At 46.5% G+C, this 17,095-nt stretch overlaps 1 protein-coding gene across 2 annotated transcripts in view; it reads right to left on the bottom strand.

Annotated features, from left to right (window-relative positions):
• Positions 1-891: 891 nt before the first annotated feature.
• Positions 892-17,095, bottom strand: part of MEST (mesoderm specific transcript) — a 28,266-nt gene continuing 12,062 nt past the window's right edge. The window contains exons 1-12 of one of the 2 annotated variants that reach the window (XM_081957629.1): positions 16,472-16,546; positions 14,691-14,845; positions 11,886-11,965; positions 11,548-11,625; positions 9,969-10,105; positions 8,103-8,161; positions 7,266-7,306; positions 6,007-6,077; positions 5,342-5,443; positions 4,279-4,355; positions 4,097-4,160; positions 892-2,065 (exon numbers count right to left, since the gene is read on the bottom strand). In XM_081957629.1, the coding sequence (XP_081813755.1) occupies positions 1,948-2,065; positions 4,097-4,160; positions 4,279-4,355; positions 5,342-5,443; positions 6,007-6,077; positions 7,266-7,306; positions 8,103-8,161; positions 9,969-10,105; positions 11,548-11,625; positions 11,886-11,965; positions 14,691-14,844 (981 nt within the window). In that variant the 5' untranslated portion in view covers position 14,845; positions 16,472-16,546 and the 3' untranslated portion in view covers positions 892-1,947. Of the gene's footprint in view, positions 2,066-4,096; positions 4,161-4,278; positions 4,356-5,341; positions 5,444-6,006; positions 6,078-7,265; positions 7,307-8,102; positions 8,162-9,968; positions 10,106-11,547; positions 11,626-11,885; positions 11,966-14,690; positions 14,846-16,471; positions 16,547-17,095 lie in introns of those variants that run through there. The other variant, XM_081957630.1, reaches the window with a different exon arrangement.

Genomic DNA, 17,095 nt, shown 5'->3' with positions numbered 1-17,095 from the left:
AGTTCTGCATTTGATGCTACATGGGGCTCAGCTTGTGTATTTTTAAAGAGTCCCCCAGCTTAAAAACAACCCAAAATTCTTGAAAACCTTGCTACAAGTTTCTAATTCATCTTCCAAAGCTCTAACATACCTAGAATTAGGCTGTATTTTCCTTGGGACATGATTAAGGTTTTCTCCTCTTAGAGATGTTGACACTCTGGAAAAAATGCAGAGAAGAGCAACAAAGATAATTAGGGAACTGGAGACTAAAACATAGGAAGAACAGTTGCAGGAACTGGGCATGTCTAGTTTAATGGGAGTTGAAGTCCACAAGTCTTAAAGTTCCCAAGTTTGGACACCCCTGACTTAAGAAATGTGGCAAGAAAAGTCGGGACAAAACTCACTTAACAATTGTCTCGTTTAGCAACATAAATTTAGGGTCCATTTTGATCGTATGTTGAGGGTTACCTGTAGCTCATTTAGTGACCGTCAAGTTACGCGACTGAAAACAGTGACTTATGACCGTTTCTCTTACTTACGACTGCTACAGCACAAAATCAAAATTCAGCCACTCGGCAACTGACTCCTATTTATGACAGTCTTTGTGTCCCCCCTGTGTGTGACGTATTCCCTTTTTGCAACCTTCTGAAAAGCAGTCAGTTAACAACCGTGTGACTAACTTCCAACAACTGCAATGATTCACTTAACGACTGCGGCCAGGAAATGTCGTAAAAACAGGCCAAAACTCACTTAACGAGAGTCTCGTTTTGCAACGGAAATATTGGGCTCGATTGGGGTCGTAAGACGAGGACTACCTGTAATTGGGGTGTTTGAAAAGGCAGCAGGGAAAATAATCCCTTTTTAAACTCTTTACGATCCAAGGTTTAAATAGGGAGCCAGCATCCACAGGAATAATCCAGATAAAGTCTTTATATAATGCAAATTTACAATTTAAATGGACAAAAAAGAAATGAGAAACAAAACTAAGTTTTATCAAGGGTGCCATAATGGTTCATTTAGTGACCGTTCAAAATTACAGCAGTACAGGAAAAAACCCCACATATTTTCCACGCTTATCTCCATTCCAGCATCCCCATGATCAAACTTCTGTCGTTTGGCAACTGACTCATACTTATGACGGTTGCAGCATCCCGGGTTCAGGCGATCCCCTTTTGCGACCTTCCAACAAGCCAAAGGGGAAGCCGAATTCTCTTAACAACTGGGTGACTCACTTAACAACCGTGGAGATTCACTACACAACGGCGGCGAGAAAAGTCATGTAACGGCCAAGAGCGCTTTACAAATGTCTCACTTAGTGGCAAGGGATTTGGGGCTCCATGGTCATAAGTCGAGGACCATCTGTAGCTTGTGCGCGGAGTGCCAAGCGATGAGTCCCTGGGGCAAACCTTTTGTGTCAAAATGCGCTGAGTACCGAATCCGATGCGATTCAAAGCAGTCGAGTCCCAAAATGATCACATGATCCGGGACATTTCAACCGTCTTAAATACAACTCTGGCACCAAGCGTCCGAAGTTCGATCCCCTAACCACGGGGATGCCACAGCGGTCATAAGTGTGAAAAACACTCAAAGTTCCCTTTTTTCAGTGCTGTTGTAACTTCAAACAGTCACTAAACGACTACCTGTACGGTTATCACCCCAAGCCTGATGGGCCGCTCTCATTTCTGCTCGCTTATACACCTGGACTTCCTCTCCCCGCTTCCTCCAGAGGCAGGATTTTGGGGGGAGGCAGGGGGTGGGGGGGCTCCCGCCAAACTGCTTCAGACCTCTCCACCACCAATCTGTTAGGTAGATTCCGTCAATTTACTCTCCGACGCAGAGATTGCATCAAAGACTGGTTCACCCCCGTCCGGAGTTTCCGTCCGCTCTTCCCACACCTCTCCTGTTGCTCCAGAGTGCAAAATTGTCCTCAGAAGAGCAGGAATGGTTTCTGTCCATCGTGTTTGTGGCTCAGAAGGAGTTGATGAAGTTTAAGTAGGCGTTCAGAAAACCCTGAGGCTCCTCCAGCTGTGGATAATGGCTGATGTGGTCATCCAGCACCGTCACTGTTGACGTGGGAAGCATCTGTCTGTCAAAAAGAAAAAACAGCAGAGGTTCTTGGGTGCTACCTCCAAGGGGCCTGGGGATGAGGGGGAACTAACACCATGTCAGGGCCATTTACACGGGGAGGGTCTCTAAACTTTTAAGACTTGTGGACTTCAACTCCCAGAATTCCTCCGCCATCCAGCTGTTCTTCAGAACTGAAGAAGCTTCTTGAAGGAGAAAGCGAAACCTCTTCAAAGAAAAAAATCCAGTTGCCTTTTGGAAAAAGCTTCTATACCTAGTCCTCGAATTATGTCTGTAATGCAACTGGAAGTCGTAACACGGTTGTAAAACAGGTAAAGTCACGTGACCGAGCCGGTTGCACATTTTTTTACAGGGTTTGTTCCGCAAACGCGACCATCATAAGGGGTAAATACCACAGTCACTAAATACAAGTAAACGCTGTTTTTTTTCTCCTTGCAAAACTGTCGTAAAGCTCACACAACTCCTTCAAAACAGCCATAAATGCAGCAATCTCGCCACATTTATGTTGCATTATATTATATTATATTATTATACTAACTAAACTATACTATACTATACATTATACATTATATTACAGTATATTATATTATAATATTACACTTATACTATATATTATACTACAGTATATTATATATTATACTATATTATATTATACTATATTATATTATAATATACTAACTAAACAATACTATACCATACTATGCTTTACTATACATTATACATTATATATTATACTACAGTATATTATATTATATTACACTAACTATACATTATACTACAGTATATTATATATTATATTATATTATAATATACTGTACATTATACTGCAGTATATTATATTGTATATTATATTATATATTATAATATACTATACTATACATTATACCTTATACTACAGCTGTGGTAGTAAACCTGGTCCCTACCGCCCACTAGTGGGCGTTCCAGCTTTCATGGTGGGCGGTAGGGGTTTGCTGTAACTCTGCTTTATACATTTTATAAAGTAAAGTTACTTCCCTACTTTATAAATCCCCATTACTGTGGAACCAGTGGGCGGTTAGAAAATTTTACTACTAACATAGATACAAAAGTGGGCTGAAGGTATAAAAAGGTTTGACTACCCCTGTACTACAGTATATTATATTAAATTGTTATGTTATTGTGTTATTATAATATACAAACTATACTATACTATACTATACATTATACTACAGTATATTATATTACGTTATTATATTATTATATGCATTTATTTGGCCATAAGTAACCCTTTTTCAAGTAGGTCGTAGCTTCGCTAAGCAGCCGGTCATAAGTCAAGGGCTGCCTATATAACGGGAGGCCTTCAGAGGTTTAGCAAAGACGGACATCCCCATTCCAGGGTATCCCCCCCCAAAAAAATTTTTATGACAGTTTATAACTATCATAAGGGTGTTTCTTGATTATTATTTGGAGGAGTCATTTTATGGAAGGATTTGCACAATGCATTTAGCCACTGATGTTCGTAGAACGTAAGATCATCCCACTGGAAGGTCCTTTGGAGGTCTTCTAGTCCAGCCCCATTCTCAAGCAGGAGACTCTATACTAGTGATGGCTAACTTCCTTGTCCTCGCTTGCTGAAAGCACCCGCCTGTCTGACAGTGCGCAGGTGCGTGACAGTGGGGACGGGCGTGCCCACGACACCGCCACTCCCGCCCATGCCCCATTTTGGGCCTAGCAGACCTCCCCGCAGCCTCAAGGGGCCAAAAACAGGCCACTCCCCACGCATGCAGGCGTGACCTCCCGCCATGCATGCACGCACGTCTCCCGCATGGGCGGCACAGAAAATCATCTGGATGATGGGAGGCGCATGCGAGGTGGAGCTGAGCGGGACGATGGCTCACGTGCCGCCTAGGTTCGCCCTCACGGCCCCTACACCGATGTGAAAGGATGGAGTTTCGCTTCAGATCAAGAAAAGGTATCCTTTTTGTTTTGTGAGTCCTTGAAATGTGACGGTGAGACCTTCTGCCCCCCCCCCATTCCCTCCCTCCCAGCTTACTTGTAAATTGGGAGAAATTCCGAATGAGGGTTGACCGGATCCAGTGGTCCATAAATCAGATGAACTGGAAGAGAGGAAGGGCGACACGTTGGCGCTAAGACCCAAATGAAAACAAATGTCCTACATTTCTCCCCCCGTTCTTACGAAGCCCGTCGCAGGTCCGAGGAGCCGGTCTTACTCACGGGGAACGGAGGTGGATTGCAGTGCTCCAACCCAGCGGTCTCGGTGTTGCTTCCGCTGGGTGATGTAGTGTAAAAGGCTGCAAAGCAAAATTTAAGGGGTGAAAAACTTCCAGGATAACGGAGTGGGAAGGGACCTCAGAAGGTTTCTAATCCAGCCTCCTGCTTGAGCAGGAGATCCGACTATGACAGGAGTCTTCCGACCTTGGCAACTTTAAGACTTAGGAACTTCAACTCCCAGAATTCCCCAGCCAGCCATGCACCTTACATTTGTTTCCAAAAACCAGTAACTTTTATTCTCTACACCCACAAAAAAATAATAGAATGGAACGGAATAGAATTAGAGAATAGAATTAGAATTAGAATGTAGAGTAGAGTAGAACAGAACAGAACGGAACGGAACAAGAAAATAGAATATAATTAGAATATAGAGTAGAATAGGAATGGCATGGCATGGCATGGCATAGAATGGAATTGAATAGAATTAGAATGTAGAGTAGAGTAGAAATAGAATAGAATATAGATATAATAGAATATAGAATAGAATTAGAATATAGAATAGGGTAGGAATGGAATAGAATTGAATAGAATTGGAATGTAGAGTAGAGTAGAAATAGAATAGAATATAGAATAGAATAGAATAGAATATAGAATTAGAATGTAGAGTAGAGTAGGAATGGAATAGAATTGAATAGAATAGAAAATAGAATAGAATGGAATAGAATAGAATATAGAATAGAATTAGAATGTAGAGTAGAGTAGAAATAGAATAGAATAGAATTAGAATGTAGAGTACAACAGAACAGAACAAGCATATAGAATAGAATTAGAATATAGGGTAGAATAGAATAAACAGAGTTGGAAGGGACCTTGGAGGTCTTCTAGTCCAACCCCCTGCTTAGGTAGGAAACTCTGACATTTGTTTACCGCCCCCCCCCCCAAATCAAATGGATCTGGTGGGATGACCCATTACAGCCATCATGTCTCAGGGCCGTAATTGGAAGGCTCAATGCGGTCGTAGGTCGAGGACTGAACCTGTACTGCATTTGGGGATTTAACATCCTACCTGTCCACCACAAGGTTTCCGTCGTTTGTTCGCAGGGCTGTCCACATGTCCCACAATTCGGCCTCCGAAGGCTGGGTGTGCGGGCCGAAGACCTCGGCCAGGCTGGAGGGGGATTCAAGACGAGATGGATTAGCCCTGCAGGATTCACACAGCACAAGCCCCCCCCCTCCCCCAACACTTGATGAGCAGTTCTGCAATTCAAATGGCTTAAATATAATCTGATTTTTAGGGCTCTAGGAAGATTATTTGACGAGTCTTATTCTAGAACAGTGATCCTCAAACTTAAGACACTTGATGACATGTAGACTTCAACTCCTAGGATTGCCCATCCAAAATGCTTTAAGATGAGAGGACTTCAATTCCCAGAATTCCCCAGCCTGCTAACTTTAAGATGAGTGGACTTCAAGTCTCAGAATTCCCCAGCCAGCATGCTTTAAATGGGTGGACTCCAATCCCCAGAATTCTTCGGCCAACATGCTATAAGATGGGTGGACTTCAATTCCCAGAATTCCCTAGCCAGCCTGCTTTAAGATGGGTTTAAGACCTCAATTCCCAGAATTCCCCAGCTGGTTCAGGAATTCAGGGGTCTTCAAGTGGACAAATTTGAGAAACGCTGTTCTAAAAGGGCCCAAAAATTTTTTTAACGCCCTAAAAGGCAAACTCACCTTTTGGCAAAGACAAAATAGTTTGTTAGCCGAGTAAGAATGAGTGACAGCAGCCCGCCATCTTTGAGAATCTGAAAAAGAGCAGGACACCTGAAACAGTTTGCATGGGGAGGAAGAGGAGGAGAGAAGAAGAAAGGAAGGCTCTTCACTGCAGCAAAATGGAAGAGAAACACAGTCAGCTGCTAGCAGGAAAAAGAAATGGCTTTCCAAAATTAGAAATTCCTATTGCATCTGGTTCCAGGTTGCTAAACTGGCCCGTTTTTGCCGTGTTCTTTTGCGGTTTGGAACTTCCCGACATCAAAGCGGAGAAAGATCAAGAAACGGAGGCCTCCCTGACGAGACCGGTTCAGTTCAGAATGAAAGGATATGCGGGTACTCCTCGACTTACGACCACAATGGAGCTCCCAATTTCTGTTGCTAAATGAGGCAGTTCTGAGGTTTGCCCCGTTAAGCGAATCACTGCAGCTCTTAAGGGAATGATGTGGCCGTTAAATGAATCTGGCTTCCCTTTTGCTTCTCAGAAGGCCTCAACCGGGCTCTTTGGTGGTCGTAAGTCGAGGACCGCCTGGATAACATATCGATAAATTGAATTGGTTAATATTTAAGAGGCAGCTTTTTGGGTGAAAAGAGAATAAGTAAACATCAGCTCGCTAACTCCTATTGCAACTTTTATTTCTCTCTTCCTACGCAGAGTATCTATCTTTTAGGTCTTCCTAATTAATCTGCTTTTTAAAAAATAACTGATAAATAGCTGATAATCCGGCATTGCCTGGGTATTTATTTATAGGGGGAAAATGTCCGAACGTAATTTCTAATGTTGGAATTTCCCCCTTACCAGAGGGAGCCCCCTTGTGGAGTACTGTGAAGCCGTTATCATGGCCACTCCACTGGCTGTACATTAGAAGCCATTTTACGGCAGTCCAGTAGAATCCATTTTCAGACACAACAGGCTGTATCTTAACAGAAGACACACCCTGAGGGATGTTAGGGGTGTCTTACCCCCACAGTATTTGTCTCCAGAGGGCAAGTCATCTGCGTACCACATTTGGCTGAAATTGCTCGAGGCGTTTACACGCATTTTTATATATATAGATAATAATAATAATAAAAGCTGCCTGTTGCAAGGAAGAAACTTCGCTTCCAAAGCTTAAGCAGACATAACACAGACAAGGGTATTTATTGGCTGGATTACTGGCTGATTCAGACGATAAATCTCTCCACAAAACCTTTGGCTATTTTTTCCGTTCAGAGTAAATTACCTTCTGGATGAATCTGGGATAATGAACTTCTGGAAAGATGCCTGCAAATTGAAGAGAGGAATGGAAGTCAGATGATTCGTTCCAAAACTTTTTCCATGCCACGAAAACTATTTTTATCCGAGGGGGGGATTACGCTAAGATCCAATGTGGCAGGTGATGGGCCCAAAACAGGTCAGGGGTCAAAAGGCATCTCCTAAAGTTTTAAATTGCATAGAATCCTAGGATTGAAAGGAGCCTTAGAGGTCATGTAGTCCAACCCTCTGCCTGAGCAGGCAGACCTTATACAATGCCGGACAAATAGCTGTCTGATCTTTTCTTGAAAGGATTTAAATTTGTGAAGTGAGTTTTGCTCCATTTTACGATGTATTTCTTGCCACCGTTGTTCAGCGAATCACCGCAATTGCTAAATTAGTAACCACGGTCGTTCAGCGAATCTGGCTTCCCCCATTGACTTTGCTTGTCGGAAGGTCGCAAAAGGGGATCGCGTGACCCCAGGACGCTGTGACCGTCGTAAAGGTGGGTCAGTTTTCAAGCATCCGAATGTTAAGTCACAGGGATGCTACAACGGTCGTAAGTGTGAAAAACAGACCTAGGTCACTACACGTCGTTGCAACTTTGAATGGCCACTAAGTGAACGGTCGTACCTTGAGGACCCCTGTACCTGTAAAAAGGGAGTGGGGACTTGCATAGTGATGTCATGGTGCTCTCTAACTTGATTGACATCTGGATCCAACTGTGCCCCCCCCCTTCCTCACCCAAAGATTGAACCAATCCTTTTATGTTCCGAGTAATTTTTCAATGGGAATTTGTGTGAGATTATTCCGATAAATCGCTTACCTCCGTTTGACAGACACAGACTGTTGATGAGGACACATCCCGTTCTATTCTGTTCATACCTGAAAGTAAACAGGGTAGAGTTAACTATAATCTATATACATAACAGCCAAATGCCACTCACGCATCATCACGAAATCTCCAGAACCGTAAAGCCTACAAACTTGAGATTCGGCCCGTTATTTTCCTCTTGGCTTCCAGGTGCTCGCTAAGAAAAGTTTTTTTTCGAAATGACCATCAGATCATCAGAACTTCTTATACAATATTATATTAATACGCATCGATGCTAAGGCGCTAGACGTTCTACTCCCCCTCCCCACCTGAAAGGAACTGCTCCAACTGCCAGTTGCCTTATATGGGCGTGGCCAGCGGGTGATGTATCCGGCCTGCGGGCTGGCCCGATCGCATGGTTTTCTAACGAAGCATGGGTATCCAGCTAGTATAAATATAATATAAATATGACAATTCGTCAAAGTAAGATTTGAGGGAAGTTCTGAAAATGTTCTTGTTGTGGCCCATCGGCTGCCGGCCCCTTCAGCAGCCAAATCAGAGGAGGAGGAAGAGGCGTGGGAATCAAGGTCAGCATCAAGGCAGCCTGAGAGCTCCGAGGGGGAAGAGGGAATGGAACTGTCCGAGAGAGAGAGAGAGAGAGAGAGAGAGAGAGAGAGAGAGAGACTGGACTGTCAATCAGCCCTCAGATGGAGGGTCAACAGTCCCCAGATCTGGAGGTGGCGGATGAGGAAGAGGAGGAACAGCTGGGTCCAGTGCCTGACGCGCGGATGCACAGAAGGCAGAGGAGAGGAGAGCAGTGGAAATCTATGGGCCGGTCCTTGGGACGGAAAAGCCACCGCTGCTGGAGAAGCCCCACCTGAGTTCTGGGGATCAAAGGCAGGGGGAGGAGATGAATAGATGGGGCAGACAACTGTCCTCTCCCTGCTGGGTGGACTTGTTAGCCTGTAGTGAGAGAGAAACTTTTTGCCGGAGCTGCCGGCGCTCCTAATAAAGGAATCTTTGAGTTCACGTCGGAGGGTTTCTCGTGTTTTGGCAGCTGGGTCAGGACAATTTGCTTTGTTTTAAGTAGCATCAACTCTCAAAGGCTACCTGGATTCCAGGTATATGTATCTTAACTGAGGATATGCCCAGTCTCTTGCCCAAAAGGTTGGAATACAAAGGAATACAGGGAGTCCTCATTTAGTGACCGCAATTGAGACCAACGATACGGCCATTAAACAAAGCTGTAGGTAAGCGAACTCCCAACTGCAACGAGGATCCTCCTTGGCTTTACAGACCTGTGGAGGTCACAAATGCGAGGATTAGCAGTTTTCCTCACCACCTTAACTGCAAAGAGTCACTAAACAAGGCTGTCAGTAAACAAGGACTGCCTGTGTTGTGACTGGGCTTGCAACACTAAGCGCAACCCTAACCCCAAAATACAGCACCAAACCCCAGCCATAATGGTTCCTGACAGTTCATAGGTAGTCCTCGACTTACAACAATTTCACTTAGCGACGGTTCGAAATTATTGAAGAGAATGACCTGTGACTGGTTTTCACACTTAAAAGACAGTGGCAGGATCCCCGTGGCCACGTGATCAAAATTCAGACGCCTGGCCACCCACTGACTCATATTTATGACGGCTGGAGCATCCTAAGACACATGATAAATTGTGATCTTCCCACCCAGTTTCTGACCGGCAGGTTCAATGGGGGGGGGGGAGCAGATTCGTTTAACGACTGCACAATTCACTGAACAACCAGGGCAATTGGCTTAACAAGTAAGGTTGTCAAATTGGCCACGCCTCGTTTAGCAACGGAAACCCTGCTCCCAATGGTGGTCGTAGAGCGAGGACTTCCCGTCGTTCCCACACACCTGTAGAGCAATTCTTGGGCGACGGTGTCTCCGTAGTCGTGCGAAAGGAGGTTGATCCGTTGGTTCAGAAGGCCCAGGTGGCGCAACAGGCTTTCCACAATGCTGGCTTGTTCGAAGATGGAGTAAGCGTGAGGCCGCTGTTTTGCAATGCAGAAAGAGAGAGGGGGGGGAGGGGGAGCACCGAGTTCGAATCAAGCCCCGTTACTTCAGCAGCCCACCTGAACCCCTACCTTTCAGGTTACAACCCAGCCAACCGCAGTGCAGTGGAGGCAATGCTGCCGTCTCGAGTCTTTTGATGCTGCCGGTGATTGGCAAGACTTTACTCTCCCTTCTGTGGGCCTAAGTTGGGTTTCCCCCACCTGCAGCTCTGCTTTTGTAATGGGATTTCTGTATTTATTTATGTAGTGCCTTTATTATTTCGACAAATAACTCAAGGTGGCAAACATCCAACACACCTTTCTATTTTCACAACAACCCTATGAAGTGGGCTGGGCTGAGAGAGAGAGGGATCGCCCAAAGTCATCCAGCTGGCTTTTGTGCCTAAGGTGAGACTAGAACTCACAGCTTCCTGGTGATTGGTCCAGTATTACCTACCCAGCTTTTGTGCCTTAAGGCGGGACTAGAACTCACAGCTTCCTGGTAATTGGCCCAAAGTCACCCAGCTGGCTTTCATACATAAGGAAGGACTAGAACTCACTATCTCCTGGTGATTGGCTCAAAGTCACCCAGCTGGCTTTCATGCATAAATTGGGACTAGAATTCACCATCTCCTGGTGATTGGCTCAGTCACCCAGTCAGCTTTCATGGCTAAGGCAGGACTAGAACTCACTATCTCCTGGTGATTGGCCCAAAGTCACCCAGCTGGCTTTTATAACAAAGGCAGGACTAGAACTCACTATCTCCTGGTGATTGGCTCAAAGTCACCCAGCTGGCTTTCATGCATAAATTGGGACTAGAATTCACCATCTCCTGGTGATTGGCCCAAAGTCACCCAGTCAGCTTTCATGGCTAAGGCAGGACTAGAACTCCCCGTCTCCTGGTGATTGGCCCAAAGTCACCCAGCTTTATTAATTTTACAAATAACTCAAGGCGGAAAACAGCACAGGAAAAAAGTGACTTATGGCCTTTTTCACACTTACAACCACACACCCCCATGGTCCCACGATCAAAATTCAGATGCTTGACAACCGAGTCGTATTTAGGGCGGCTGGCCTCATTTCTCTAAGCTGGCCGAACCCAAATCCTGCAACCGTTGTTGTTACGTTTTAGTCTCGGGGCCTTTTACCGTCTTAGTGGCTCTTCTCTGCACTTTATTCCCAAAGTCTCAACATCTTTTTTTTTTTGTAACGCGGTGGCCAAAACGGCACGCTTTATTCCCGTTTTGTAAGCAAGTTTTGTGCGTTCCACTTTTTTGTGCTGGGCTTGCACTTTCAAACCGGCAAGATTCCGTTAACGTCGCCTTTGCCGTAAGAGAGAATTGGAGCGTGCGATCTGTTTCCCCTCTGGTAGGTTGACAATATTTGGGGAATGAAAAAAAGTTAAGAAAGCAACCACCCAGCGTCCTTCAAAATGTACTCACAGGTTTGTCGCTGAAGCCGAAGCCCACAAAATCCAGCGCGATCACACGCTGGAATCGTTGCGTCAGCCCTTCCCAAATCTGAAGGCGAGATGAGAAAGAGGAGGAGGGAGGGAGGGAAGTGAAGTTGCCATGACTTCCTACAGCAGGGGTGTCCAAAGTTGGGAACTTTAAGACTTGTGGACTTCAACTCCCAGAATTCCCCAGCCAGTTCTGCTGGCTGGGGAATTCTGGGAGTTGAAGTCCACAAGTCTTAAAGTTCCCAACTTTGGACACCCCTGTCCTACAGCATCTCTACAGCCCGTCCTGCCCTCATCCAACACGTCCGTCCCTCCCCTCACCTTGTACCAGTCGTAACTCGAGGTCGGGAATCCATGCAAGAGGACCACGATGTCCGAACTCCCGACGGTGCCGGGCGAATCTAAGAAAGGCAAAAGGAAATAACATTCCTTAGAGCACTTTTGGGTTTGAGCAGAGCATACCGAAATTAAAAAAGAAAAAACTTCTCAATTTAAATGTGAAATGAATCGTGAATTCTTAACAGGGAATTCCAATTGGCTTGAGATAAAACGGTGCGCGGGTTCGGTTTTCCAAAATTTGATGTGATTAGCAAATGAGCAAAGAGAACGGCACCCGAAGACTGCATTGCATCTCTGCCTGAGGACTCTTGTGCGTGTCAGAAGACAAATTGTCCAACTTTGTGGGAAGAGGCTCAAACACATAAGCACAGTGCTTTTAAATGGAGGCTAAAACATATGAAGAACGGTTGCAGGAACTGGGCATGTCTGGTTTAATGAAAAGAAGGACCAGGGGAGACATCACAGCATCTTCCAATATCTCAGGGGTTGCCCCAAAGAGGAAGTCAAGCTATTCTCCAAGGCCACCTGAGGGCAGAAGACGTTTTGCTTCTCATCCCAGAAGCTTCTTCAGCTCTGACTGAACGGTGGGGAAGGGAAGGATTGAGCTGGTCATTTGCATCCTTTTTACAGAGCCATTGAAGCCACTTGGAGGTATCTCTGTGTCCTCAGGGTCACCTGAGTGGTGCAAATGGTTCGTTTAGTCTGCAGTTTTTCCTCTGCAAATTCATTCCTTCTTGGATGAAGCTTCTTGGATGAGAAGCAAAACGTCTTCAAAGAAAAAACCATTAAGCCCAGTTGCCTCTTGAAAAAAGCACCTTTGGGACAACCATGGATGACTGAGAATCTCTACAGACCTTTAGCTACACAATTTAGGGTGAAGACCCTTTGAACGGTGTGGGAGGAGGAATGGATTTCCAGAAGGAAAATTGCAGACTACAGGAACCATTTGCACCACTCAGGAGACCCTGAGGACAGAGATAAACCTCCAAGTGGCCTCAACGACCTTCTAAAAGGATGCAAATGACCAGCTGTCTGCAAGGAGTCTCAATCCTTCCATTCCCCACCGCCCAAGTCAGAGCTGAAGAAGCTTCTATGGAGGAGAAGCAAAACGTTTTCAAAAGAAAAAACAGAAAGTCCAGTTGCCTCTTGGGGGGGGGGGGGAAGCACCTTTGGGACAACCATGACCTGAATCGACTGAGAATCTCTACAGACTTTTTAGCTAAGACAATTTGGGATGGACACCCTTGGAACGGTGTGTGGGAGTAGGAATGGTCAGAACTGAGGAAGCCTCTTGGACGAGAAGCGAAACGCCTTCAAAGAAGAAAAACAGAAAGCCCAGCTGCCTCCTGAAAAAAAAAGCACCTTTGGCATCAGATTTGCTACCTTTACAGGATGTTGTTTTTGCCTTTACGCCACGGGTGTCCAAACTTGGGAACTTTAAGACTTGTGGACTTCAACTCCCAGAATTCCCCAGCCAGCCATGCTGGCTGGGGAATTCTGGGAGTTGAAGTCCATAAGTCTTAAAGTTCTCAAGTTTGGACACCCCTGCTTTGCGCCCAAGCCTTTCGTGACCCAGGATTGCAACGTGTCAAGGCTCACCTCTTTCGAAATGATGCACACAAAAATACCTCCCACGTCCTGAATTTAATTCAGCTCAGAAAAAGGGCTTTTGAAACAGCCGGGAGTGCCAAGCGCAGCTCCGCCCTGCAACCGATGAAAGCAGCTGCCTCCATTTTACGGTTTCTGTGTGACTGCAGAAAACTTTTGCTGGGGAATGCCACGGCTGCTTTAAGGAGATACCAGCGAGTTTGGGATCTGATGTCTTTCAAATAAAAACACAACCTCCTGAATCAAACTGGCAACTCCGTTCAATTGCAGGAAGTCCTCGACTTACAACCGTTCGTTTAGTGACCGCTTGACGCTACAAACGGCCGGCAAAAAAAAGGGAGTTGTGACCTTTTTTCACGCATAATGACAGCTGCAGCATCCCTACAGTCACGGGGTCAAAATTCAGCCGCTTGGCAACCGTCTCATGAAGGTTGCTGTGTCCCAGGGGGGGGAGGGGGGTCATATGTTCTCCTTTTGCGACCTTCGGACGAGACACGTGTCAATAGGGAAGCCAGATTCACTCAACAAACGAGTGACTAACTTAACTGCTTGCAGCGATTCGCTTAACCACTGTGGCGAGAAAAGTCATAAAACGGGGGCAAAACTCCCCAAGTGCCTCGCTTAGTAACGAGAACATTGGGCTCAACTGTGGTCATAAGTCAAGGGCTACCTCTATCACAGCGATGGCTAACCTTTTTCTCCTTGCGTGCCGAAATCGTGCACACGCTCTCGTGCCCACACCCATAATGCAATGCGCCCCTCCCCACTGCGCATGCATGCATGACTCCTCCCATGCTCCACCTGCCCCCAACACATGTGCGGGACACCCCCCCACACGTGTGCGGGACACCCCCCCACACGTGTGTGACGCCACCAGCCCCGTTTTGGGCCTAGCAGGCCTCCCTGAAGCCTCCTGGGAACACAAATGGGTGCAGGGGGCGGGCACATCTCCCGCACAACCCTCCACTCCCTGGGGATGGGTGCGTGACCCTCGCGCATGCGTGCACATCTCCTGCATGTCTAGCAGAGATCTGAAAATCAGCTGGCCAGCGGGAGGCGCACACGCATGCGCGGTGGAGCTGAGCTTTGCAACGGGCCATGGGGTCGCCATCCCGGCAATATAGCAAATATCCAAATGGCAAAACTGGCTTAAGGTCTTGAGCCGAGCATCTACGCAACCTCTGAAAAAGATGTCTTGCGTTTTGTAGGTGAAGAAACTCCCCGAAGAGCGCCAGGAATGCAGAGCCGGAGACAGCTTGGGAGGCGGGATGTGGAGGTAAACGGCAAGCAGGGGAAGCATCAGGAGGCCGACTTGGATCCACCACTCTTTCATTCTGCAATTGGGAGAAGGGAGCCCCCCCCCCCAAAAAAAAAAGAAAAAAGAAAATGAAAAGAAATCAAATGGCAGAAGCTGGGGGTGGAGTCAAAAGAGGAAGCAGCCTAGAATCCCTAGGTAGTCACAAGCAAATTACAGTATTTCTCAGACTATAAGGCGCACCGGAGTATAAGACACACTGATTTTGAAGAGGTATATTTTTTTTAAAAAAAAAAGGTTTTTGCACTCTGCAGGCCTCCCAAACCCTCTGCACACCTCATTTTTGGCAAACACACAAAAGGGGAGGGGCATGCAGAGCTTAGGGAGGCTTGTAGAGTACTCCTGGGGGGGAGGGAAATGAGCAAAAATTGCTGTTTTTGAGTTCTAGAATATCAGCCACCACCACCCTTCTTTTTCTAAAAAAAATTAAGTAATCCCCTAAGAAATAGTAATCATATTTTCTTGGACGCTCTACAAACCAACTCTGTTTTCTTACAGATGTTTTCATAACGCAAGGCATCAACATTATTAGTGCTAGGAGGGGGGGGGAGTTGCTGTGTTTCTAAATGAGCCCCTCTTAGCACTGATGATGTTCCCTAGTTGGGTCATGGAATGTCTGCAAGAAAACCAAGCTCAGAGAGCACCAAGGACCCCACAGTCTTTTTCTTCCTCCTCCTCCTCCTCCTCTCCACAAACCCACTACATTCTAGCACTGATGATGTTCCCTAGTTGGGTCATGGAATGTCTGTGAGAAAACAATTAAATCCAGAAAGCACCAAGGACCCCACAGGTGGCTCAGTGGCTAAGACACTGAGCTTGTCCATCAGAAAGGTCGGCAGTTTGGTGGTTCGAATCCCTAGTAGAGGTCTCCTGCGTGAGCAGGGGTTGGAATAGATGACCTCCAAAGTCCCTTCCAACTCTGTTATGTGTACTGTCCTCCTCCTCCCAAACCCCCCTCCCTCCTAGCACTGAAGATGTTCCCTAGTTCGGTCATGAAACATCTGCCAGAAAACCACCAAGCTCAGAGAACACACAAATGACGCCACAGTCCTTCTCTTCCTCCTCCTCCTCCTCCCCTTCTCCTTTGCAAATCCCTTTCCCTTGTAACACTGATGATGTTCCCTGGTTCGGTCATGAAACGTCTGCGAGAAAACCATCAAGCTCAGAGAGCACCAAGGACCTCACAGTCTTCTCCTCCTCCTCCTCCTCCTCCCCACTCCCTTCTAACACTGATGATGTTACCTAATTGGGTCATGAAACGTCTGTAAGAAAATCACCCAGCTCAGAGAGCACCAAGGACCCCACAATTCAGCCCTAAGCTGCAAATATTCTCTAATTAGTGAACCCCAAATCTTACAGAACCCTTTCAGCCCCACAAACAGTGCATTTCCTAGGGAGGGGGTGCAAATAACCCCCCCCCCCGTTGTCTTGTTCAGCAAAATGCATCACACACACCCTATTCTTTTTCTGCCTTTGTTTGCAAGTTTCCATCCCCCCTTCCTTCCCCCTAAATAAAGAAACCCACCCCCCAGAGATCCCCTTCCTTGCAGAGGGAAAAAAAACGGAGGGGGGCGTCTATTCCTCCTCGCCCCCCCCCTCCTCCACCCCTGTCCTGGGGAGGGATGCACATGCGCCCTCGGCTCACCTGAGCTACAGTCCGGAAGAAGTCCCAGGAAGGCGCGTGGGCCACGGCGCATGCGCGTCCCCGGCTTCTCCTGCCCCCGCCCCTCGGGAGGCTTCCCACGGGTTGATTGCGCAATGCGAGTTTTGCAACCTGCGGCGCCGCGGCCTTTTGTAAGCGGGGCGGCGGGAACGTGTGAACGGGCGGCTGCAGAGATGGGGAATCAGGGCGCGGGGGTGGGCGTTGTGCATTGTTTAGGAGGGAAGGGGGCTTTGCAGGATCTTTGTCTCCGGCGACAGGTGCAATAAAGCCTAATGTGAGGTTTTATCCTTCCTTTCTTTCGTTCTTTCTTTCTTTCTCCTTTCTTTCTTTTCTTTTTTCTTCTCTTTCCTTCAATTCTTTCCTTCGTTTCTTCTCTCTTCCTCTCTCCCTTCTTTCCTTCCTTCTCTTCCCTCCCTCCCTCCCTCCCTCTCTTTCTCTTTCTTTTCTTTTTTTTCCTTCTTCCCTTCCCTTCTTCCTTTCTTCTCTCTTCCCTCCCTTTCTTCCCCTCCTTCCTTTTTCTTTTCTTCCTTTTTCTTTTTTCCTTTCCTTCCCTTCCTTTCCTTCTTTCTCTCCTTTTTTCTCTTCTCTCCCTCTTCTTTCTTTTTC

This window comes from Natrix helvetica (genome assembly GCF_964273705.1).
Source record: "Natrix helvetica genome assembly, chromosome: 6".
NCBI classification, from domain to species: Eukaryota; Metazoa; Chordata; class Lepidosauria; order Squamata; family Natricidae; genus Natrix; species Natrix helvetica.
The sequence above is the reverse complement of the archived record's forward strand: the minus strand, read 5'-3'. Positions and strand labels throughout refer to the sequence as shown.